Source organism: Nilaparvata lugens, chromosome 11 (assembly GCF_014356525.2).
Source record: "Nilaparvata lugens isolate BPH chromosome 11, ASM1435652v1, whole genome shotgun sequence".
Lineage (NCBI taxonomy): Eukaryota > Metazoa > Arthropoda > Insecta > Hemiptera > Delphacidae > Nilaparvata > Nilaparvata lugens.
Window position 1 is genome coordinate 20,727,273 of NC_052514.1, and position 27,686 is coordinate 20,754,958.

The 27,686-nt window shown below is 33.1% G+C and overlaps 1 protein-coding gene across 1 annotated transcript in view; it reads left to right on the forward strand.

Moving 5' to 3' along the window:
• Positions 1–26,760, forward strand: part of LOC111061781 (serine/threonine-protein phosphatase PP1-beta catalytic subunit) — a 31,094-nt gene extending 4,334 nt beyond the window's left edge. The window contains exons 2-8 of the mRNA XM_039437833.1: positions 5,114–5,245; positions 7,162–7,392; positions 16,308–16,484; positions 18,595–18,746; positions 21,552–21,686; positions 22,597–22,704; positions 24,162–26,760. Coding sequence (XP_039293767.1) covers positions 5,114–5,245; positions 7,162–7,392; positions 16,308–16,484; positions 18,595–18,746; positions 21,552–21,686; positions 22,597–22,695 — 926 coding nt within the window. The 3' untranslated portion in view covers positions 22,696–22,704; positions 24,162–26,760. The remainder of the gene's footprint in view (positions 1–5,113; positions 5,246–7,161; positions 7,393–16,307; positions 16,485–18,594; positions 18,747–21,551; positions 21,687–22,596; positions 22,705–24,161) is intronic.
• The last annotated feature ends 926 nt before the right edge of the window (positions 26,761–27,686 follow it).

Below are 27,686 nucleotides of genomic sequence, written 5' to 3' on the forward strand. Positions count from 1 at the left end.
TTACTCCCTCCATAAAATGCTTGTTAACATTTAACTTCTTTCATGTCTGTTCAATTTCGACATAAGCAAAGTTCCTCTATTATTGTTAGTGATAAAACGTGTAGAAGAAGAATTTCTAGACGTGCTTATCGATTCATTTTCTTATCTATCTCTTGGATACGAGTAGTGAAATCTTTATAAACCAACTTCCCTGTAGGTTGAGGACTGGTTGGTTGTATGTTCGCACGCAGCTTTAAACTTGATGACAATTTGTTTATATTGCTGATGATGATAATAATAGCTTGAGTGTTCAAATATAGTATCATGATTCATTTCGTTCATAGGTTGAAGTGATCAGTTTTTGTGTGAAGTATTGGAACGATATTATTGGCGCCAGAGGTCCCAACGTATGCCTTGATTCGTAGCGAACCTAGTAAAGAATAAATGGTGAACTATTCGGGTAGAGTAGCATAAATCAATGAATGTTGTGGTTCAAAGAACGAGACTTTTCATTGAAAACACCTCACTCTTGCTAGAGAAGGTCACCCACTTGTAAGCTCAGATCGTATGTCATTTGTAATGCAAATATCACCGATAAATCTTGCCTGAGTTCTTGGGATATACTGTTGATAAATTTCATCCAATGTTCAGTCGGAAACTGGGTGTTAATGAAATTTGAAAATTATGTTACGAATTAGGTCATAAGCCCCGCGATATAAAGTTGGAATAATCTCTTGAACATTGAACGTGCGAATGCAAAAGTAATTTTATAAAACTATTGATTACTGAATGAAATGACTTGCAATTGTCACAACCATTTATTTATTAAAACATTTTCGAGAAACGAGTTTAGGTTATAGCTATATGCATATTATCTACCTCAGCGTCACCGTTACTATAACACAGCAAGTTGTTATTAGATTTAAATAAACTATTGAACTAAATAAACTAGTGAATGATTGTTAAAAATACTTGGAAAATACTTACCACACAAAATTAGTATTAGATAAGTTTTTAGATTATTTAAAGAATGATAAATGTACATTATAATCAACGAAGTATTTTAAAAGGGCAACTTTGAATGTTCAATTATTATGGAATTTGCTAGTACCCTTTTTTATTTTTTATTATTAACACAACTAGTTTAGAGCTGACATGCCATTTTCCAATTCTTGGTTGTTCCATTTATTTTCCAAATGAAGTATTTTAATAGAGCTACCTATTTGAATATGCAATTATTATGGAAATTACTAGTACTGTTTTTTCATATTAATATAACTAGTATTATTTAACAACAAGCAGTGTCGAAATGAAAAAAGGGCACTAGTTTATTTCCTCTTATTTTCATAATAACTGGTATATTCAACGAATCAAACTCAATAAATTAATGTTTGTATGGAATACATCTCAATTTCCATTCATGTGTTTTGGTAAATCATTTGCGAAGATTCTACTTGTATCTTGGTATAAAACATTTTTAGCAACTATTATGCTACTACTTACTTTCCGTTTTTGACGTTGGTGTCTTATCTTTCTCATTTTTACTATTGAAATGCTCTCTTGAGTGCTTTGTGGAGTCTATCATTTAACGGCTATCATTTCTAAGTCATCCAACAGTCAGACAATTTGTATATTTAACGAATTACTTGAGTTATAAAAAATCATCTTGAGCAATACATAAATTTTGTGAAATTGCATCACAACTTATCTTTGCCTCAGCAGAATTTGAGTTTTTTTTTCTTAGTAAAAAATGTGCCATTTGTGGGTTGGGAAAAATCTATTTCCTGGTTATTGTTAGAGAATCAATAAGCTACTTTGTTAATTTAAGTTTTATTCATCAATGATGATAATAATGATTATTATTGTTGTTGATTTGCAGCACAGAATAGACTATATCAATACATGGTAAAATGGTATAACATGTATAGGTTATTATCAGGAGCAGTTGAGCGTAGACTTGGTAGTTCTAATGGAATGAAATGATAATTGCATATATTATTATGTGGGCTTCATCAATACTTCATTACATTAATCTTGTCTTTGTATTGGACTAATGGATCTACAATTTCGTTTCAGATCAAGAGATATGTAAAAAGATGACTCACATATCTTGACAAATCCTATTAAAGTCATTCACTTGTTATTGTTGACATATAATGATGAATCTTCAATAACTAGATGCGTATTTGAGGTTGTGAAATTTTATAGCTTATTTTAGATATTATTACTCCACTCCTTCAAATTACAATCCACTGAAATGAATAATATTTTGTAGCCTATCCATAGGAGAGTAGTATTACTATTCTGAATTACTTTGACTGTCCACGAATGAATTTATTTTTTTTCTCAATTTTCTCCAAAAAAACATTTAATTATTGAAGAAACATTTTTAACTAAGGAACATTTTCATTTAAATACAAATATTTTTTTAAAAAAGGTACTAGTTGAATCATTTAAAAATGATTGAGTGGTAAAAATTAGTATGTAATAAGATAGTAAAAAATTAAATTCAGTTTGCATTGTACTTTGATTCATTCATATTGTATTTGGTAGCTCAGTGAGGTTTTAAATGAACTTATGAAAGTCATATTCCTTAATAAATGTTTAAATGGCGGGTATAATTTGGAAAATATACACGGAGGTACGCATTGCTGTAAAATGTAAAGTATATTGAAGCCGCACCCGCACTACTCTAAATGTCCTAAATGCCAATACAGAAGAATAATGTAGAAGTTGCTCCGATCCATGTCAAAAGTATAGTTTTCCTACATGCGATTTATAGTAGTTCTACTCTGTTGTACAGTGTTTATTTTCGTTCCACTTGAACCAAAGTAGACACCGTTAGTGTTCTACATGCTAAAAAACGTAGAACCAACTAATTTTAATGCTTGAAATGATCAAGATTCTTTAATAAGTTGAGACTTATTTATTTTGGCAGGGTTCCAGGTTAGAATTGGAGGCTGACTCGTAGAAGTAATTTTCCAAACAGGAAATTTTTTCTAACTTTTGTAAAATATCTGTACAGTAAGATTCAAAAATAGTTCACTCGAGAGTTTATTTCAATGCTGTTGGGGTTGGCTTGGAAAATATTTTATAGTTGATTTCTTGCAGAATAGTACTTTAGAGAAGAAATTAGTTTAAAGTTCATGACAGATTAGTTTATCACTTCTTTTTTGTTGTCTTTACAATTTAGTACGCATCATATTTCAATTCAGTGGTGCTTCAACCTGAACATTTAACAAGCTAGCCCTGTCTCAACGCATTCTCTTCTGAAAAAGAAAACGTTTTTCTTGTTGGATTTCTTGCAAAACGTTGAGTTATTGCCGCTCTTTTCTGTCCTTGTAGTAACGATTTTGTTGATTCTTGAAGCTGACACACGTAACAACAAATTTCCATATGAAAAGTGAGACAAAAAGTAACATCATGTACATTCATGTGTACAATAGAAATTAATTAGTATGTCAAAGCTACTGTATTAATATGTTTCGTAATGTCTGAATGCATTAGTACTCCCTATCTCAATTGGACCGTAATTGATTCTATTACGCAAAATATTGAATCAAAGTAATAATGTTTTGGTTTCTCAATATTTTCTTTAGGGGTTGTATTTCCTTGATAATTGATTATTCAAGTTTATTTCTATGTTATTTCACTTTGTATATAAAAGTGTATTGACTGTTGTTTTCAAGAAATGTTTTAGTTGGCTTATTACAAATTTAATTCTTATTTTTATAGTAATCCTGGGTTTTATGAATGGATTATAATCACATAAAAATTTAAGAAATTGATGTATGTACATCTTCATTTATTTGATTCATAGACAACTATGTTAAGTTATTTTCTATGGGATTAGCATTGGTCTAGAAATTATTTGAATATTATGAAATTCCAAACTATGTAAAATTTAAATTCTGAAGTATGGATATTGTTCATTTATAAAATAGGAATTGATTAGTTTTGTAATGGAACTGCAGTGAACATCCTAATGTGACGTGAAAAAATGACGTCTCTGACATCACATTCTGACAACTGCCAGTGGTCCTAACTTATTCAAGTTAGTTACTTTTTTAAGTTGTCACGTATAATGTTCATAAGTAGCAGAAGTAATCATCATCATTAAAATATTAATTTCGCATCTGTGATGCTGATGTTATTGAGGAATATGAATATTTTTATTGATCAGTTTTTTATTTTTGTAACAAAACTTTTCTATTCAACCGGATTGGTAGTCATTTTTGCAAATTTACTTTTGAGGGGAACGTTTGTTACTCAATGACATAGGTTAACAATTTCCCTGATCTAGGAAAAGTATTTAAGTTCTTTGATGCACACAACTGTTTTTATCTCCCTAAGCCAATATTTTACATAGTTTTTTATTATTTTAACTTGTCCTTCATTATGATCCTTTGCTCCAGATTACTTGTATCAGTATTCATGCTACAATAAACAACATACGATTTGACAATATTTCTGGATTTGTTTTAGTTCTGTTATCAATTGGCGACATTTTTAGTATATGAGGACTATATATTGAAGTTAGTCATAAGATTATATTATATTCGATTATATAATAAATTAATATATAGATTATTATTAATATATTAGATTATATTATATTCGATTATATATTAAAGTTACTTTAGTAAAGTAATTTAATGTAGCTTAACTTTCTTTAGGAGTAAGTCTAAATTACTAAAATTCAATCAGCTACTTTACACCCTAGGACCTAGGTTCTAAAACTAACCCAATGTAGAGTTGCCAAGGGTAAATAGATTTAATTGTGGTTTTAGTAGTTGCTTCAATCCCTAGTGTGAAAAGAACCAAGTAAACTAGTAAAGTGTTGTTTGTATGTCTGAATAACAATACAAAAGCAGCTACTCCACTCTAGCTACTGAAAGACTAAAAGTAATCTCATTTTGTCAAATCTAAAATGCAGCAACCTAGGGAATAAAAATAACCCTATTAATGTAACTAGGATTGATTAGGATTTTCGTAGTTATTTTAGTCGCTAGTGAGAAGAAGTAGTGATATTGTATTAGGTTATAGAGAGTTTAGGACTGTAATTCCTTATGTAGAAAAATAATAAAGTTTTAATAAAATGTTGGAGAAAGTAATGAAATGTTGTTTGTTTTAGTTCGAGGATGTCGTCCGGGCAAGTCAGTGACGATGCACGAGTCAGAGGTGAGAGGTCTGTGTCTCAAGTCACGAGAAATATTCCTCCAGCAGCCGATTCTATTGGAACTTGAGGCACCACTTAAAATCTGTGGTCAGTTACTTTTTTCACATTCCCTTTTGTCAAGTAATCTATAAAATAAATAATTTTTTGTAAGGATGTTTTGCCGCAGATAAATAACCTGCAACGCGAAAATTGTCATTCGATTGTGATTTGCGGCCGTACCATACTTACCTGGATGACGAATGTCCAGAGGCACATGAAAGATTCGGGCCTCTTTACAAGCGATGCATATCATCCGAAGGAATGGCGCCTCAATATTTGAGGAGTAAGAAAGAAATATTGTGATTTGCGGTCCGCATGTTTTTTTTCTGAAACAGTGGAGGTGGATGTGAGTGCAGAGTCTTAACAGTTCTGAGAAATTTCAGTGTGGCAAGGGTAGATGTTGGCAGCATTGACAACTGGTGCGGCCCGCACCGCATTTCATAAACACGTTCTTAAGTGCCCATTTACTTAGGCTGGCCACTAAAGGTAGGACATGCATGTTCATCATGTACACACACACATACACACATGTTCATCTTAAATGTTTTTCATCAAAAAGAGGCTTCTAACTAAACAACCAATAGCAATAGACAATTTGCAATTTGCAAATTATAATGATAGAAAAATAATTTAACCTTGAATAGATCAGCGAAAAAATAAACAAAAAAGTCGTTTGTACAAAAATCTAATCTCAAATAATTCTGTTTGAAGCCTTTCGCTGTGATGACAACATGTGTACACACACATGTTCATCATGCACTTGCTATCTTCAGTGGCCAGCCTTATCTGAAGGATTAGGTATGCTCTGGCTGCTGGGTGACTTCAGCTGTATCAAGTTAGTTATTTACAGTCGCAAACTATCTCACTGCCAGCTTTAAAGCACTTCAAATTCAAAAGCATTGCTATTTCATGTCTTCTTAGCACATTAGACATACTTTGGAAAGCAGGAGTTTCATCCGATTTTTGAGCCCAACTTTTTGTTGAGATCTGAGGGTTGCACACACTGTCGTAAAAAAACAAAAAATCCATTCATATTGAAATCCATCCATTCATATTGAATAAATTTAGTGAACCTTTTTCTTACTCTAGGTAGGATACTGAACCATGTAACTTGTAGGCATGTAATGCAGGTAGGTAGGTAGGCATGTAACTTGAACCTTGTGAACACCTACTCGAACATGATGGATGTGAGTGTCCAGCATGGTTTAAACTTCCGGTAACCTACCTCCAGTAACTATGCTTCTGCTACCTCCATGGTTATAGAAAAGATAGCATAAGAAGATATCCCATGGTATAGGTATTTTATGTTCCAAATTCCAAACCAATTTTTGTTACTCAAGCCCATTACTGTCGACAACTGTCTATTAATGCTTTGGGGTGAGAGTGTATGAACATACAGTATGAGAGTCTACCAGCGTCACATAGCTTCACGAAAAATAACTATTAGGACTATCGGCTTGAGTTAGCAGTGAAATTTGGAACATAAACATCCTATATCATTTGGATATCTTGAATTACTGAAATTCACTGAATGTTCACTGGAATTCTGAAAACAAGCATCAGGTTTGAAAAGTTGATGCTGTGGCGTCAATAATCCAATACCATCAGATTATGTTCTGCTAATGAGTGTTTAGTCCTCTAACTTTGTCAAATTTCGAAAATTGAAAAAATATACCATTGTATTATCATGATTCAGAAAATCGTGGAAGTGAATATTCTATTGAGGACAAGATAGAATTGAAAAATAGGATGTTGATATTGTCAATACCACTATATTTGTTCAAAATCACATTAAATTGCAGTTATTGAACTGTAATTTTGAATGATTTTGAGCAAATAGAATAGTATTGACAATATCAACGTCTTATCATCCAATTATGGAGTTGCCATACAATCAAATTATGCCTAAATAGAGGTTAATATTATTGAATATGCAATTGAAAATGTGTATATACTGTTACTAGGTGACATCCACGGGCAGTACACAGATTTGTTGCGGCTGTTCGAGTACGGCGGCTTCCCTCCCGAGGCCAACTATCTGTTCCTCGGTGACTACGTGGATCGGGGCAAGCAGTCGTTGGAGACCATCTGCCTTCTGCTCGCTTACAAAATCAAATACCCCGAAAACTTCTTCCTGCTCAGAGGAAATCATGAGTGCGCCAGCATCAACAGGATATATGGATTCTACGACGAATGTAAGTTATTATGCCCACATCAGATTATTGTAGATTGTAGAACATTTCTGCACAGGTTCTGCTGTATGATAGTCGAAAATATGTGATTATTCTATTAAGCATTTCAAAAGCTTTATTACATATAATTACTAAAGTCCGTGCAAACCTTAGTTTGCAGCTCGGAGCTTTTGTCGTATGTTATTTCAATAGAACAATAGAAGCACACGGTTGCCGTTTTTATGCTGATTCTATCAAACATGCCTGCGCTTTCTTCCTCGCTCTTCCCCTCACACAATTATTTCACAGGCTCTCTGGATACTGTGAAATCTGGCAGCGCTGTACCTGTACTTCATAAGACTAATGTTGTAAACTAATGTTTGCACAGAATAGTACCCTCATTTTAGTCTTCTTTTAACACGACTAGTTTCGACCAATCAACTATTATCAAGTGTCAGAATGAATTAAAAAATTAGGGTACTAGTAATAGTACAGTCACTATGTACATTGGTGCATGCAATTGAAATTGTAGTTCTGATTTTTTAATATATTATTTGGGTACATAAGAGAAGTCCAGAACCAATTTCTTCATGCAAAATTTCCTTGTGCTAGATACAGAGTGGCCCAAAAACCTCGTATTATCGGCTCATTTTCCAGTTTTCAGCTATTTCTGCCAAATCTCGTAATCGGACAGAAAAATTTGCTCCCGCCTTTTTTCTAGATTATGAAATTCTGAATAAAATGAGATCATTCGGAACTCTCTATCTCCCATGTGTACTGAGTTATGATTTTTTCAAAAATGAGTGAAATTTGAAGAAAAAATCAATTTTGATGAATTTTAGTTTTTGATCAACAATATCTTCCGATTGTTACCATTTAGATGTATGATTCAAAATCCCTCTGGGCGTATTTTTGTGCTCTACAATCTGAGATTAGGTAGAGCGCTCTATCTCATATAGATTTCCAGGTACACCTGACAACAATGCTCCTTGTATTGTGAAAAACACCTAATTTTCAGCTTCAACCATCATCACCAACTACATAGTCTTCACATTGATATTTCGCAAAATGACATAAGTTCATTATGTTCTATGAGAATCACCCGTTTGATGCACTCAGTTTCAGTATTTCCTAGTGGAGAGGCGCGCTTAAGGACACCTCAAGGATCAAAATTCCAAACACTTATAACTTTTGACACAATGCTCAGATTTCATCGTACTACACTTCATTCTTCTCGGCTCGTCAAGGCGGTCCAAAATCATGCATCATAAGTCAAATTCGGTTGAAAAGTGGAAAATTTATTGTTGAGTGTACTTGGGCCCATATTCCAATATACAAAAAATTGCCAATTTCTATATTCAAAGCTGCCTCTTTTGAAGTACTTTTGATAAAATTTTCCAAATGTAGTGAGGATGTGAAAATTGTCCCCCTCTACCCACTCCAATGTATAATACTTTCAATTCCAATGCCATTCAAAAGTTACAGAAGATTTCAAAAATGGCGATTCAAGTTTTTACATTTTTTCCGTGATTTTACTGTTGATCAAGAGTTTCTAAAATGAGTCTGATACATCATAAGAACTGTCTATTCATTCCAAATTGTAGACTAGTAGTTCTGTGAACAGTAGACCTCGCGCAGTTATAACGACGTCCCAAACCATAAGCACATCTACACTGATACATAACTATTTATTTGATCAGATCATGCTTACACAAGATTTAATTATCATATAACGCTTTCCGGAATTTTGCGCGAGAAAACCAGAAGACATCTATAGTGAGGTCCACGTTATAATGACAGTATTTGATCAACTTTGGTTTTGCTATCCTTGTCTATCATTCGACAAAGCCGGTTGTACTATCCTTTTCTAGGTCCACAACGATGTCAATTATGTTTTTGACAGTGTAGAAATATAATTAATTAATGCAGAGAATCGGCATCGCTATTCTTCTATCTTTATCCACTGCCATTATAACGTGGACCACACTATAGGCGCCCAGACGAGCTGTTATAAGTTCTTTGCATCCTATTCAATAGTGCATAAAAATTGCATTCAATGAGGCATGCGATTTATAGTCTACACAGCTGTTAATTTTTTACCAAGTTACATTGAGATATTGAATTGCATGCGTCATGGCATGCAATTTTATAGTCAACTCGACAGCTGATTTATGATGAATAATTCTATAGTCTGATTTTTACTCTAATATTGACGTATGAAGGAGGCTCCTTTTTCCTTTTATATTATCCTTGTAATGCAAAATTTCCAAAAATATATACGTCGACGCGCAATTTAAAAAGGAACATACCTGTCAAATTTCAAGAAAATTTATTTCCGCGTTTCGCCGTAAATGCGCAACATATAAACATATAAACATTCAAACATTTGAACATCTAAACATTAAGAGAAATGCCAAACCGTCGACTTGAATCTTAGACCTCACTTCGCTCGGTCAATTACATCCTCTACGAGCTCAGTTGTCTAAAATCCATCTTGAATCACTTTTCACTATCATAGTACAGCCAGAATCGTTAATATAATGAAAATATCTACAATTTCCGGATTTTTTTCTACAATCAAATCTCACTCTACGAAAATATTTTTCCGTGAATCGTTTACAGCAGGTGAAAGAGGAAATTATATTGTACATTTCAAGATCAAGTAATGATTTTTATAATTAGGGGTTACCGAGATAAATAGCTTTGAATATAGAAATTGGCCATTTTTTGTGTATTGGGATGGGCTTAAGTACACTCAACAATAAATTTTCCACTTTTCGACCGAATTTGACATATGATGCATGATTTTGGACCGCCTTGACGAGCCAAGAAGAATGAAGTGTAGTACGATGAGATCTGAGCATTGCGTCAGATGTTATGTGTTTGGAATTTTGATCCTTGAGATGTCCTTAAATGAGCCTCTCCACAAGGAAATACTTGAAAGAAGTGCATCTAACGGGTGATTCCCATAGAACATAATCTCATGAACTTATGTCATTTTGCGAAATATCAATGTGAAGACTATGTAGTTGGTGATGATGGTTGAAGCTGAAAATTAGGTGTTTTTCACAATAAAAGGAGCATTGTTGTCAGGTGTACCTGGAAATCTATATGAGATAGAGCGCTCTACATAATCTCAGATTGTAGAGCACAAAAATACGCCCAGAGGGATTTTGAATCATACATCTAAATGGTAACAATCGGAAGATATTGTTGAACAAAAACTTGAGTTCATCAAAATTGATTTTTTTTTCAAATTTCACTCATTTTTGAAAAATCATAACTCAGGACACATGGGAGAGTAACGAATGATCTCATTTTATTCAGAATTTCATAATCTAGAAAAAAGGCGAGAGCAAATTTTTCTGTCCGATTACGAGATTTGGCAGAAATAGCTGAAAACTGGAATATGAGCCGAAAATACGAGGTTTTTAGGCCACTCTTTATCTAGCACAAGGAAATTTTGCATGAAGAAATTGGTTCTAGACTTCTCTTATGTACCCAAATAATATATTAAAAAATTAGAACTACAATATAAAATTGCTAGCACACCCCCTTTTTTATTTCTATATTGACTGGACTATAAGTATATGTAATCAATTATTCAACAATTTAAATTTGAAAGAATGGGAAGGGATGCACTTTTTCAATAATACTATAACACTATGAAGTAGATTATATACACAAAATGGTAAAGTATTGGAATAATCAATGTTTTCTGACATAATTTTTTTTCAAATTATAATTATAATCAAATATAAATCTAGATTATAATCAAAATATACATTTTTCATCGAGTGGAAAATGTGTCCATTGCTTTAGTGCAATTGATTTTAACTTGAAGTGGACTATATAATTGGATTCCATAATTGAAAAAATATGCGTAAAACTTCCTTTTTATGTAGACATAGCTATGTTTAAAAAAATACATCCGATCTCATTCCTCCATACCTTTAAAAAAATCTATAGATAATGCGTTGTTTGAATTCTTCATGAAATCATCTTTTCTATTTTTAAATTATATTATACAAGTTGAGCAGAAACTTGTTCAGATTAATATTGATTTTGTTTGGTTTGTCACCATAACTTGAGCTAATTGTTGAGCGAATACGTTCGGAAGGTGCTGTTGCTAAATCCCGTTTTAAGAAGACAAAACAATAACATTCAAGACGAAGATTTTTTATTTTATTATCTTTAGCTACTAACAGTATGACGTTGTTGCAGCTTTATTCGCTCACTGTGAAGTTCTCCGAATCATTATTGTTTGTTGTAGAAATGAGAAAAATGTTGACGTCATTTGTTTAACAAAACGGATACTAATGCTTTGTTTTTGATTCACTTGTCAACAATTTTATTTCTCGTAAGAAAATGTTTAGTCTGATAGTTGTTTGAAGTTGACCAATGTGGCTCGTTTTTTAATATAAAACTATCGTTACATGTATTTGTTGCATCAGTACAATGATTGAATATTCAGTCATAAATAAAAAGACGATTCTGATCAGTTATTGCCAAATTTTATTTTAGTAACGTTTACATGATTTTCCTGATATATATATCAACTGGGTAGTTACTTCCTTGTTTTCATACATGAACGTCACGGTATAGCAATACCATTCGAAAAGAGGCTCTATTGCTTTCGAATAGAAATATTGCTCTATAGAAAATGTTATTGCTACTATATATGTTTCAAAAGTCTATGCCTACTTTGAACTATGAGGGTCATTCAATAAGTAACGAGACAAATTACTTCTTTTCAAAAACGGCTCAATTGATCCATATGAAACTTTGAGGACATGGAGTTGGCAACCTTGCTATGACATCTGATCAGTTGTTCTATCGTAAACATAATCGGAAATTAACTCAGTTAACAATAGCGAGTCCGCTTGAGAATTGCACCGTGAAAGAACAACGTGCAGCGATCACATTTGACTGTCTGTCGTTTTGACTCTGGCTCATAGTGGTGGATCCATGTTTCATAACACATTCTTTTGAAAAAACATTCTTCTTTAGACGCATATCCATTTTTCAACTGTCCACTGATTTAAAGCTGGATTTCTTTGTGAGCGCCCGTGAGTTGTCTAGGCACCCATCTCGCACAAGTTTTGTTGTACTGCAGCTTGTTGTGAATAATGTTATGGACAGTTCCAACACTCGCGTCTACTTTTTCTTTTATAAATCCAAGTGATACGCCTATTGTCCCGAATTAACGAATCAATTTGAGATTCGAGAGAGGAAGTCCCAACTTTGACTGGTTGATTGTCACAAAATTTTGTACGTTCACTTTGAAACTGTTCTACCCATTATTTATAAATGTTTGAACGATTCAAACATAGTCTCCGAACACCTCTAACATTATTTTGTGGATTTCACTATCTTTCTCACCTTCTGCGACTAAAAATCTGATCTCAGCACGTTGTTCTTCCACGGTGCAATTCTCAAGCGGACTCGCCATTGTTAACTGAGTAAATTTGAGATTATGTTTAGAAAATACGATAGAACACCTGTTCAGATGTCATCGCAAGGTTGCAACCTTCATGTCCTGAAAGTTTCATATGGATCAATTAAGCTATTTTGAAAATTAGTAATTTGTCTTGTTACTTATTGAATGACCCACGTATATTCTGTGAGTGATATTGTAAAAAAATCATCCTGACATTAATCGCAGGTCATGGTTGAAAATTTTGAAACTATTCAATCAATATTATGCTGGTGTGTACGAAATGAAATACAAATAGTTGCTTTGATCTAAACAAATTTGTTTTAAATCTTGAGAAGATTTAAAAATATTTACAATTAGGATGAGCGTGCTTGAATGATTCAAGCATGGGCAATTCTAATCCCGGTTAAGCGAATGCTAAGAAAAGCCATGTGTACATGACTGCGATGGCGATGATTTCAACCATTTAACCACTGCTTGAAAATCGTTGCGCTCTGAACTTGAATATGATTAGCTGTAGCTGTTCTAGACTGGTTTTCGGGTTGATCCTGGCTTTAGTGAGGTCCGCGTTATAATGTCAGTGGCGAATGATAGGAGAACAGTGTTGCCGATTCTCTGTCTTTACTACTCCCTTCTATAGAGGATAGCTGATACCGGTATATCTGATGTAATATTGTTCATTCTTGTTTAAAATAATCAATTAATATTTCATGCGTCAAGAAAATATATTTTCCAATGATTAAATAATAAATTTCCATAATTGAGATTTTTTTGTATTATTTCTATTAAAACTAGTCACTAGGACTAACCATTAATTTTGTTCTCTTATTTCTTATCCTAACATATTAATTTTTATTGCTAAAGTCTTCCAGTGAAGCCTACAGTTGTTCTAATCTATAATTTCTGGACTTTAGATTCTTTCGCCACACATTTATTTAATTTATACTTTTTTCACTTCACTAGCACAACACCAACTCGAAGGGCTTTGTTCTCTTCAACCTCCTTGTGAGTTCAGTGCTGTCTAGTAGTTGGATGACTTCGGTGTTGTCGTGTTGATGAAGACGTGATTCATGATGGGCTGCCAATCATCTTATTTCACTGGTCACATAGGGGATGTGCAGATCTCGGTGCAAATCGCTGTTCCTTATGTACCAGGGCGCATTCACCATGTTCCGCAGTACTTTGTTTTGGAATGTTTGAATCTGATTGATGTTAGATGTTCTAGAGCAGCCCCATAGCTGAATTCCATACGTCCAGACAGGTTTAAGAATTTGTTTGTAAATCAATATTTTTTTGTCCAATGAGAGATGTGATTGTCGGCCCAACAGCCAATAGATTTTTACTGTATTTGAGTCCCAGCTCGCTCCTTTTCATCTTGATATGCTCTTTCCATTTCAACTTGGCGTCAAGAGTCATTCCAAGGTATTTTGCTGTGTGATAATTGAGATAAAATAATTTGTTAATTAATTATATTTCTACATTGTTAAAACACGACCTGATAAAGTTGCAGAGCTAGAAAAGGATAGCACTATCTGCTTTCTCGAATGATAGACAAGGGGCCATATGAATTAAGTTGAGCATTTGCTTATACTTCTAAAATATGGAGCATTTGCTTCATTTTCTATGAATAAACGTGAGCAAAACCTTTTGCTTATGCTCATCAAAAAAATAGTTTGAGAATTTGCTCAAAAGTAAAAGCTTTTGCTCAAAATTGTATGAATAAACTAGAGCATTTGCTCAACTTTTGAAGCAAATGCTTCAAAAAAGGTGAGTCTAGTCTAGAGCAGCTTATCACCTTTTGCTCATAGTAAAATGGCTCAACTAATTCGTATGAGGAAGAGGAAACTATACCAGATACTATCACAACCAATAGTGTAGAACTATAAAACTCTTTTTAGATTCAACCATGATATATATCACCATTATTCCTACAAAAGAATAAATACAAAAGCTACCTGTTATAAAGATAGCCATCACAAAATAGAAAATAGGCATTTAAGAATATGAGAGTGTAGACGATTATAAGAAGGCTATTGATATTATAAGAATATGCTGAAGATTATTATAGAGATGACATTTTTTCACGCTATTATTTCAAAATTCTAAACTCAACTAACCTAAAACTGTATTCATAAAAAATATAAAACAGAGCAGACGACGCAAACACAAGCGGTGCCCCCTGTTTGCATATTTAGCGCTTCCGTGAGCTATAAATACAAATTAAGGCTACAAAAGCGAATCAGCTGATGAAAAATCTTTAAAATATGTGAGCATTTGCTCCAGAGTTCAGGAGCATAAGGTAAGAGTATAAGGTAAAGCTTATTCATATCAAAATGAGCAAATGCTTTTGCTTCTACCTTTTGCTCATGAGCAAAACCTTATGCTCCATGCTCTTGCTCATGAGCATTTGCTCTGGTTTTATTCATATGGGCCATTGATACCAATGATATACAACACCATTGTCAATCGAATACTGCCATTATAACGTGGACCTCTCTCTATCTCTGTCTCTCTCTCCAATGGCGCTACAGCCCAAATCGGGCTTTGGCCTCAATTAAACTTTGCCTCCAGTCATCTCTATCCATTGCTGCACCTTTCCATCTCCTCATACGTAGCATTTCCCTAGCCTCCTTAGCCACTCTATCCTCCCATCTTGGTCTTCCAACTGGTCTCCTTCCTCCAGGCTGTCCCACGAATACCTTCCTTGATACACGTATATCTGGCATCCGTTGCAAATGTCCTGCCCAGCGGAGCCGCATCAATCTTATGTGGGCCGATAGTGGGGGCTCTCTATTGAGTGTTGCTAACTCTGCATTAGTACGGATACGCCACTGTCCGGCCTCATACACCGGTCCATATATTCTTCGCAGCATCTTTCTCTCAAATACATTCAACAGGTCTGCTGTTCTGGCTGTAATTGTCCATGTCTCACTTCCGTAGCACACCACTGTCCTTATAATGTAGCAATATAGTAATATAATGTAGTAATATAATGTCCTTATAATATAGTTTATCTTGCAACGTGGACCTCACTGTAGTACAATACAGCAATAGAATACCTTCTGTTGTTAATTATTGTCTTGAATGATCATGCTTTATGAGAGTTGAAAGAATGTAATAAGTTGCTATAGTAAGATTTTACTTTCAATTGTAAGTATAGATTAGATAATGATTAATTGTGTTATCGGATTTCTAAACAAATTCAAATTTAATATCACATTCATTTAATAATAAATGAAATTATTAATATATTATCAGTATATAATTTGTATGGAAAATAAATGAATTTATTTTGAATTTCCTTATGTAATTTTGTTTTAAGGAATGAATTGAATGATCGCCTTTATTAAAGGCGGAGTTAGGACTCTAGTTACTCTCTGCCACACAACACTAATGCTGGCAGTTGAAAGTGATATATGCATTGTAAAAATCTGAATTTCTGCTCTGTTGTTTGGATTTAGTAGAATAGTTGAGTATGATGGATGTGTGGGATGATTTGCAGGCAAACGCCGATTCAGTATCAAGATCTGGAAGACATTCACCGATTGCTTCAACTGCCTGCCGATCGCGGCCATCATCGACGAGAAGATCTTCTGCTGTCACGGCGGCCTCAGCCCTGACCTACAGAGTATGGAACAAATCAGACGTATCATGAGACCCACCGACGTTCCTGATACAGGTAACCGCTCATTTCTCAAAATTTCCGGCCCGGTTGCACAACAGCCGCTTAAATTTTAACCGTAATTAATTTCACGAGAACCAATCAGAGAAGGCGTTTTTGAAAAGACGGCTTCTCTGATTGGCTCTCGTGGAATTAATCACGTTTAAAATTTAACCGGCTGTTGCGTAACCGGTACTTCGTCTTGTAGTATCGCTAATGGTCACTGCTAAACAATAAAAGGAAATTATTCTAATAGAATAAAATGAATGAGTAGTTTATTTGATGGCAGGCTTGCACAGTAATGTTCACTCCAACACTTAACCAAGTCGTTATAAAAACGATTGAAACAACAAATTGACAGATAAGTTAGCAATAAAATCTAACTAAGGCTGACCAGTAACGGTAGGACATGTACATTCATTTTTATCATGCATGTTTTGTCATCAGCGAGAGGCTTTCAAGATGAAATAAACAAACAATAACATTAAATACCACTGATAAATTACAAATTATAATAATAGAAAAATTATTCTACCTCAGATAGAGCATTGAAAAAAATAACTAAAAAAATCGGAGATACAAAAACCTAACCTCAAAAAATTTTACTGCGAGCCTTTGGCTGTGATGATGCAACAATGCATGACGACATGTACTGTATATGCTTGTCCAGGTGCTACAATGAGTAGCCGCCACCCTAATGGGAGTGGTCAATGTGTGAACACTTCTGTCCAGCAGATCAGAAACCTATTGAAAACAGTGCTTCATTAAGTTGATATTTCTGCTTTGATTGTTATTCTGTCCAAGTCATTTATTTATTTTTACAACCATAAATGAAAATACCCATTTGTTTGAGACGAGCAGGTGTTACCCGTACTTTTGAAAACAAGGATCTTTTAAAAGCACAAATAGTTTGAATTTAATTGTATAGTTCCTCCATGCTGATATTAAAAGTATTTATAATGAATACTAAAGTAAGTATTTATAATAAATACTAATGTAAGAATTTATTATTTAGTAAGTAAGTATTTATAACTGTATTAATTTTCAATAGAAAAACTATTTGATTTGGCTTTTATCTTACGTAAAATTTGTATCACAAATTGAAAACATTTTTGTTCTTATCATCAAAATTATAAATAATTCATTGATAGAAATGAAAATAGGCCTAAGTATAACTATCCTTGGTAAATTAGGAATATTTATACAAATTTTCAAATTAATCCATTCAGTTAGTAGTTCAGACGTGATGATGCGTCATATATGTATTTCCTATCACCTACAATGTATAAGCCAATTCTTTATACTATTATAGATAACACTAATCTGCCTACATACTAAAAATGCATGGCGTACTTATTAAATTAATTAATATATCCATCTAGTCTGTAGAGTAAGCTTGTTGCAGCTGCGTCACCTGATACGTGTAAGGAGTGTTTAACCTCGCACAAATTCATGAATTTGCTGGATAGGTATTTAGAATTCCAGATTTTTTGCAGATGATGCCCACAAGCTATTCTCTTGTGCTTGGTTAAGTTAGATAAGTGTTTATGCGGATTCCGCAGTCGTCTGCGGCTGAAACTAGAAATACAAATTCAAAAATAGCTTACAAAAACAGAAACTATTATAATATTTAATGGAATGATGACGTACGATATCAATTGTTTGAGTCGGTACGATTATGGTTTTAATTAGTTCTTATTTTGAATATTCGCAACCGCAGACGACTGCGGAGCCGCATAAATCACTAAGATTCATGAGTCAGACTTGACAAATACAAATATAAAATTAACAAGTCATTTTGAAACATACTTTACGAGTCACTCAATATATCATTACAAGAGAAATGAGAGAGACCCAGTTCATTGAAAAGAAATCATTCACAGTGTGCATACATTTCTTAATTAAGACATATTCTATTTCATTTTTAAATCCCACCTTTAATGGAATGAACCAAATGTCCAAGCCCAACGGCGTGATTCGAACCGACTACCAGTCTACCTGGCCGGTCTGGAACAGTACGGTTTGCACAAAAAGTAGCAGACTAATTGAATATTTTTACTTGTACACTATTATTTTTCGTCTGTTTTTCTCCTAGTTTGAATTTGTTGTTGCTGTTTTTGCATTGCAGGACTTCTGTGCGACCTGCTGTGGTCGGATCCGGACAAGGAGACGCAGACATGGGGCGAGAATGACCGAGGCGTGTCGTTTGTGTTCGGAGCCGATGTGGTCGCCCGATTCCTCAGTAGGCACGATCTCGATCTCATCTGCAGAGCACATCAGGTCACTTATTTCATACAAATCCCATCCAATTATCCTACAGATACGACTTTTATTCGATTATAAATATTGAAAATTACTTGTTTTATTCAATACTAGCTGGTGCTTTGCACTGATAACAAATTTGTATTTCTTCTTTTATGTCCAGGAAACAAAAAAATAGAATATTTTTTTCAAAATTACGTGGATAATCTTTATAAAAGTTGAAAATTCCCAGCAAAAAATAAAGAGTTTTATAGGTCTCGAGCGCGCAACCTTGCATTCATCAGTCACACGTGCTACCAATTAGGCCACGGAATCACTCAGAGAAAACCCGGTTTGGTTGAGCTTATATCGTTGCGTAAACTTTGACTCACAAGTTGAATAAATTTGTTTTAATTATCAAATTAGAATGATTGATTTATAAGAATGAAAATATTCCTATAATCGCCCTCGGTAAATTAAGATTCTTTATGCCAAATTTCAAGGTAATCAGTTCTGTAGTTAATTCACGATGATGCATATAACATGTATTTCGTATCCTTTATAAGTATACACATACCTGTCCTACCTACCGTTAGTGGTCAATCTAAATATATTTTAGAGCTGTGAATAACAAATAGTGAGTAGGTTTTTGATTTTGTATTCAAATTTTTTAAATAAGTGCAATATTTCTAAAGTTTTTAATTTATTGTGATTCATTTAGAGATTTTAGAGTATAAAATCAGCCTTCAAAATTTTAAATCATCATTTCTAGACCGAAAATCAAGTGACGAAGCAGTGTGTGACTATATAACCTTATCTTTTGGACAACATTAACATTTTATCAAAATTTTTGGAGAGAAATAGTACAGGCTTAGCCTAGTTTTTCCTCCAATATCATAATTGTATTATGATTATAGTATATTATACAATAAATAAATAGAATAAGCCAATTCCTTCCTTCATTTAATATAATGTATTATAGATATAGGAGTAGAAAATATAGATAGAAGAAGAATAGGAAGATAAAACTGTTGAATACACTATTTTATCCATCACCACTGTCAAACTTGACAAACTGGAAATAGGCCTATAACTATCCTCGAAAAATTAAAAATCTATATCCAAATTTCAAGTTAATCAGTAGCTCAGTGATGATGCGTCATTCGTGAATTTCCTATCTCGTACGTGTATAAGCCAATTATTACCTTTATAATATTAATATCGGGGCACCGAGCTTCGCTCGTTATTTTTATCTATTGATAAACAGGCCCATTCCATGGTGATTCTCCTGTATTACGTGACTTAAAGTTTTATGAAACAGGGCCCAGAACACAATTCTCTTAAATGATCGTGTTTATATTTCACAGCGTATTATGCCATCTTATGGATTTCGGGGATGCGATATTTTGATTTTTCACATACTCACTCGCTCTTCAGCCAAGGATGAATGATCCTTTTAATGTCGTTCAGCGAGTTTTCCCAAGGATGAGACCTAGTGCAATCGAATTTTTATATCATAAACCTACTATGTTCCAAATTTCGTGAAAATCGTTAGAGCCGTTTTCGAGATCCGTTGAACATAAATAACCAGATATAAAAATATATACAAATATACAGAAATTGCTCGCTTAATATAATAGGATAGATTTACATTTTTTATATATCATGCTCACACAGTTAAACTACTCGTATCTGTTAGAATTATTATAAATCGAATTCCTAGCCGCGCGGCGACTGTATTAAAACAGCTTTAGTCTATTACTGTATATTATTGTATAGTCTATGTATAGTCTATATATGTTGACTATAGAAGCTATATAGCAACTAATGGCAGCTAATACAGCGCGGCTATCATCGTCGCTTAGCGATTTGACCTTGAGGTTATGAGCGCATTTAGGCCGGTTGCAGACGAACCACTATCGCATGTGGGATGTGGGACCGACATACCACAGAACAATACGACTAACTTAGAGAGTTTTTCACACGACATTCGAGAAAACGCACATTAATGCAACAGTTTTTAGATGTTCGTATCATACTCGGGTGTTTTTATCAGAGGTTTTCCCTGCAAATTCGAGGGAACACTATCACAGCTGATACCACGATTGTGGTACAGAAGCTAGGGGAAGCTAGTGCTCAAACCACAATCACAAGGAAAACAATCGCTACCACAGCACACAACGTCATGTGGAAGTATCAGTGCCACTGCCATGTCTGCCAATGCATTCCATATACGCTTCGTTTGTGGTACCCAAAGACCTTGAAGAGATATAGACCCACAATGCCTATGCCTTCCCAATGATAGCTCTTACTTGAAATTGAAGGCCGCCATTGGGGTATTTTAGCACGAGATATTATATCTATATATTTGTAATACTATAGATTACAAAGGCATTGGTATGTAATAATCTTATGGGTTGCCCCCTCAATGGCCGATTTCAATTCCAAGTACGACACTAGCGCTGCATGTGAGTCTATGCGTCTTTGGTGGTACCACAGAAGAAAAATAATCGCTCCCACATCCCACATGCGATAGTGGTTCGTCTGCAACCGGCCTATGAGCTGCAGACAGGCGTTCCGTTTTCTGCAAATACACAGCTGCTTCTGGATGGAAACTAATGGTGAAGGGTGAACTCTACTAATATATTCATCTGAATTTTTCTTTTGTTCTTGTTCTTATCTTCTTACTAATTATTATTATTATTATTTCTCTAGCATTTAGTAATGAACTGAACTTGTAGGATTTTCTAGAGTAACTTCTGACATAATTTTACATTCATTATTTCTCCAATAAAATGATTACTTGATACTAATCTCGTTTGTATTTTATTGTATTATTTTCAGGTTGTAGAGGATGGTTACGAGTTCTTTGCAAAGCGGCAATTGGTTACGTTATTCTCAGCTCCAAATTACTGTGGCGAATTCGATAATGCTGGAGGCATGATGTCTGTCGATGAAACCCTTATGTGCTCATTCCAGGTAACAACTGATATTACATTTCCAATTATCACCTTTTTCGTCCTGTTGTTGTTGTCTCATAAATGAGCTCGAGAAACCGCTTTAGTAGGTCTGTCTGTGCAAAAGAACAAATCTTGGCTTTTTTCACTCGAGTGCTACGATATTTGTCCTGAAGATGATACCTGAGCAATACAAATATTTAACTTCCAATTTTTACATAAACAGCCTACTCAACGTTTTCTCTGCACGGTAGACTTACTTAATCAGTTTTATCAAAGAAATTTAATCTATGAGTTGAAATGTTTACAATAATGATGAAATTAAAAATTAATGAAGAGGAATGATGGTGATTTTTAGATTTCTATTCACACATTGATATTTCCCACTGCTTCATCACAAACTTTCAAGTGCACATCGAGACAATAAATGATTCAGAAACAATGCATGTAATTTTTTCCACAAAATTACATGACTTCAAATTTATAAAAATAAATAACCTATCTCAAGTAATCAATTGTATTGATATGACATGTTGAAAAGTTTAAAATTGACAGGACTTGAGTTTGTGACCTCATTTCGACTTAACATTGAACTCTGGTGTGCCTTTTGTACGTTTTTGTATATGCCTTTGTGCCTTTTGTATAATATGCTAAACCGGACTAGGCTGTAAGACTGGAAGCCGGTAGATCGCATAGTGCTACATATTAAATAGAAAGTAATGTTGAGAGTTATGATTATCCAGGAATCATGCTTGTCATATCCTTTTAAACATAAAACATTTAGAAGAAAGTGGGTCGCATCACATGTTTGTGATATCAGTTCGACGCCATAGGATTAGGTCACTATTATGGTCACAAAAATAGTAACGATTATGGATTTTGCTATTATTCTATCCCAATTTGCTGTTATTATAATAATTATTTTTTTGCAGATTTTAAAACCATCAGAAAAGAAGGCGAAGTTCCAATATTCAGGAATGAACTCTGGTCGTCCATCTACGCCCCAGCGTAATCCCACTAAAAAGAAATAAAACTCAAAGGTAAACACATCACTTGTCTCAAATGTTGTTTTTATAAAAGTCACTGATTACTCATAATGAACTAATTATCGACCTAAACTATTTTTAACTCCAAATTTAAATTGGTCATATACGAAAGTGTCAATCTGAATGACATTGAAACGTAGAATGACAAGAATTGAAATTACTTTCCTGTTCCTAAAACTCGGCACAGAATTCTCCGTTCAATATACAATTCTTTGAATTAGACGTTACAATTCTAAACTTTCGCTGTCTTTATTTCTCTATTACAGTAACTTTCATTCACTTCTACCTGAACAAATCACCTGAGCTTCTGTTATTGGTCAGTCGTCACAAAAAATCTTGTTAGTTGCCCTTGCATTTTCATCTTTTTGTAAAATGAATTGAAAATTGAGTAGTTACTGAAATCTTGTTAATTATTTTTGCATTTTCAACTTTTTGTTGAATTAATTATATTTATTCTAATACCTTCTATTGACAGAGATTACCTTCCGTAAGTTCTGCCTCGCCATATTATCCAATGTCACTCTCAAATCAAATACTTAAGTTTATACATTTGGGTAAGCTAAGTTGGGTAATTAATTTACAATTGAGGTAATAAAATCAGGGCTGCACTTGGCAAACAAAGACGCTACCCCAGCTCTCTATTATATAGCGAGTTCAAAGTACTTGAAATTAGACAAATTTTTGTAAAGAATTTAATTGTGTATCTGAATAAAAATAGAAATCTGTTCACGGCTCATGTAAGAAAGTACAGTTTTCGTTCGCCTACCATTTTTCCTGTACCACGAACGGACCTAACTGTGTGTAGGAGGCAATTTGATCATATATGCCATAAATTAATCAATTGTATACCGGAAAATTTTCTCATGAACAGGATCTCAAAGTCAACTTTGCAAGTAATAGAGGATTGGATAAAATTGCAGGGTGAATTCAATAATATCTTGTAGTAATTGAAAACTTCTGTACCTATATATACTTTTCAATTTTTCTTTTCTTTCTCCTTACTTTCTTCTTTCGCTTTTCATCCTTCTTTCTCTTCCCTTCTTCTTCTTCTCTCTCTCTCTAAAATTTATCTAACTTTTTATTAACATAAAAGTGTTTTTTTTTTTCATTTTCCCTTACAAGCTTTATCAGTTTAGTACTATGTACCTATGCCAGCGCACAAACCTAGGTTTTGCTGGTTTTGTCAGATAGAAAACAAGTTATTTTTAATTTAAGAGTTTATGTGTTATTGGAATCTTATTATCTATTTCTTGCTTGTCTATTATTTTTATGATTCATAGTCTTCATTGTATTGTTTTCAATTTGACAAAATGAATTTGAATTGAATTTGAAAATTGAGGTTTAAGATTGACTCAGTTTGGTGCAGTCTAGCACTAGTATGCAAACTGTATGTCAAAATAACATCAAGGTACTGCACTTGGAGAGGTTGTAATGAGTTTTTTTTGTTACAGGGAGGTCGCTGTTCCTGTTTTTAACATGAAGAAAAAGGAAAAATTGTTTTTCATATCATCATCTCTCCATTATCATAACCATTGCAGTCACCAATCACATGCATTGTGGCCCGTAGTTAACTGATTGTGTATGAAAGGTCTCTATCGAATGAGTGCTTTCAAATTCACTAGACTTTTCTTCAAATTGAATAAATAATTTTAATCCAAAAAGAAAAGTACTAAAAACACTAGATAGTTCATTTCAATGCTCTGCATACTTATACGTTAATAAGTCTGTTCTCTCGTTTTATTTTCTAGATAGTTCATATTTTCAATGCTGTGCATACTTATACCTCAATAAGTCTGTTCTCTTGTTTTATTTTCTATGTTTTATATTGTTATTATTGCAATTGTTCAAAAATTAATGGAATTGATAATTCAACTTTTCGCGTTATTATTTGTCAGTTTCAATTGATTCTCTATTGTTATGAAGCACATAAGCGCGGGAACCCAAGTGGTTAGGTATTGTATCGACAGAAACGTGTTAATAAACAAAACAGCTGACCTGGGATTACTGTTGAATAAAATATAATTAATTATTAATAGGTGAAACCCAATTTATGGACCCTGATGATGATGATAATGTCAATATTATTAAGGTCATGAATAACTATCGAATGATTAGGTAAGAATATTCTTGTTAATAAAAATAGAATGGAAAACAATTCAAAGGAACAGCAAAGCATTAGGTTATATATTTAATTCATATTTTAACTTGTTGATCGATACACATCATTTCTCTAGTTACAATAATAGTTGTTTACATTCACTTCTTGATATAAAATCTATGTTTTGTTGTCAATATATACCAATATTTTATCAATATCTCTTACCTTTTATCATGACCTATGATACCAAAGGTCCTATGATGTAAATCCTATTACGTTACTTGATAATTGATATTGGTTTGAATATTTCCATAATTTCAAATTTACATCTATTTCCAATATAAAACAATATTATTTCCTATTATCCTGCTTCAGATTTCTTGTTATAAAGTCAGTTTGTCACAGCTATTATTGATTTCATTGTAAATTGAAGCACCATTGCTTTTCACATATAATTCTCCTTTTAAATTTATTACATACTATTTAATAGGATTTTTGTCGATTCTAATGTAATGATCGTGAAATATCAGAAATTTCAAGCACTCAGAATGTGAAGTTAACACTGACAGGAATTTGTTCATTCTTCCATTTCTAGTCACTGAGAATTGGGAAAATAACATTTCTATAATCTATTGTAAATGTAGTTATGTGAAAAGCATAGGATATTTTTGAATTAGGTGAATCATGAATTTAATCTCAAAAACACGTCGATCTTTAACTGTTTTAATGGTTGACTCTTGGAATTGGCTGCAACTAGACTTCTGCTATTTTTATTGTTTCAAAATTATAGAAAATCAATCAACCTGATTATTAAATAATCTAAAAACTCCAAACAATAAAAAATGATGAATTCTGTAATCGAGACAATGTTGTTTTGGAAATTTGAACAAGTAAATCGAAAGAAATTTATCTTTAATTAACAAAAATTATTAAACTCAATGACTAGAATATTGAACATAGATATTTGATTTTATATTTTTCAAATTTCTTTACATTCAACATTTCCATCATGAGAAGGGTTCAAGTTTTTTAAACTATGATAATCATTGCTTCACTTAATTTAAAGACTTATTTGGGAAAAATGATTGTTATATTATCAATTAATAACTTACGAATAAGATGAAAATTAATTGCAATAAAAATTACTGTACTCATCAATTTCAAATCTATTAGGACATTAGACAAGTACAAACGATATAGACTACTAAGAAAATACTAAGTATTGAAAAAGCATTAGAGAAACATATTTTTTATATGTTATCCTTGAAGTAATTAATCTTTCTACATTATTGAGTCCTGAATTCACAATGTTGAATTAACTATGCTGTTGATGGGTTAACTAGGTTTCTATGACCCAATAATTTGTAATTTCATTCATTATTTTTAAGATTTTTGAATATGTGACGTATTTATCTGGGAGTGTTTGAAGTATTTCTGCTAAATTTGTTTCTATGGCTGTGTTAAACACTTCCTGACATAAATTTCCTCTTACATGAGTGAAGATGTTCTTGTTTCATTTTTTGCGAGCTTCAATCAATTCACAACTAGTAACTTGTTAAAATTCGCTGTTAGTATTGTATGTCTGAATGTCAATTTGTTAATATCTATCAGCAATACAGGTGAGCTTTTGTTATTTCTTTTCATCATTATTGAAGGTTTATCGACGAAAACGTTAGTTTCATGTTTCTAAAAAGTATTACGTTTGTAATTTGCATACAGCGATTATATCATTCTTTACAAATTTCAAACGATCTCAGTTTGTCTTACTTAATAAAAATGCACCAATGTTGGACTATATACTAATCACCATAGTTAATGTCGTTGAAATTTGTCAAAATCTATTGAAAAAAGAAACGTTAATGTCCTGTCCTTCAAAATATTGTATAGTTGTAATTATTATTTTTTAACAATTGTATTTGTAACGTTAATTTAATAAATTCCCTGTAATTTAATGGATTTTTATATTTCACCTTCTACATAAATATTCAATTTTTCGAATTACTCCTGTAAATTCCACATGAAAAGTAAAGTTTACTATAACAAATAATGATTTCTCAGTTATACTTTTTCAGTTTCTTGAAAAAAAAAACATTTCTGTTATTGGAATTGGTTGATGAGTTTTCCTTTTTTTGTCTTTTTGGCTACATTGGACAACTTGAGTTAATCAACTAAAATCATCTTTGGTTCTGAAGCTGTCTGGCTTTTCGATCAGCCCAATATTTCTTCATTCTCTCGGATCGTTGTTGTCTTTCTGCATCAGTGATTACAATCTCCCTGTGCATTTTTTTGCAAATTGAATATGTGTGTTCTAAGTAAATGGTTTATTTTCACTTTATAAATGGCATCCTCAACTTCCAAGCCTATTTCTTGAAGATCCTGTTTTAGTTCATCAACATACTTGCCACATTTTCTCTTTTTCAAATTACGCATTACAAGCTGATTCAGAACTCGATTCTGAGGCATTCTCAGATCATGGAAGAAATGAGAAATTCTGTGTTTTTTCATTATACTGAGAATGGGCTCTACTTTCTTATAGACTCTCATTGGTTGTAATTCTCCAGACTCCATTCTTTCGATAGCTTTTATTCATGATTGTTCTTATGGACCGTCTCTCTGTTTTGCTCACCTGATCTGTCTTGTTCTTATTTCTGATTTAAAAGAGAGTTTCACACGCATATAGCGCTTCTGGATGGACTACACTATTATACTGGCGAATTTTTGATTTTATAGACATTTTTATTGTAAATATTCCAAGTCAGATGTTGGGCTCTTTTCATTTTCATTATTCGGTTATGCCATGTTTGGTTCTCTTTCAATCTGCAGTGAATAATTTCTCTCAAGGTACTTGAAATCACCATTTTTAACTCTTTATTATTGA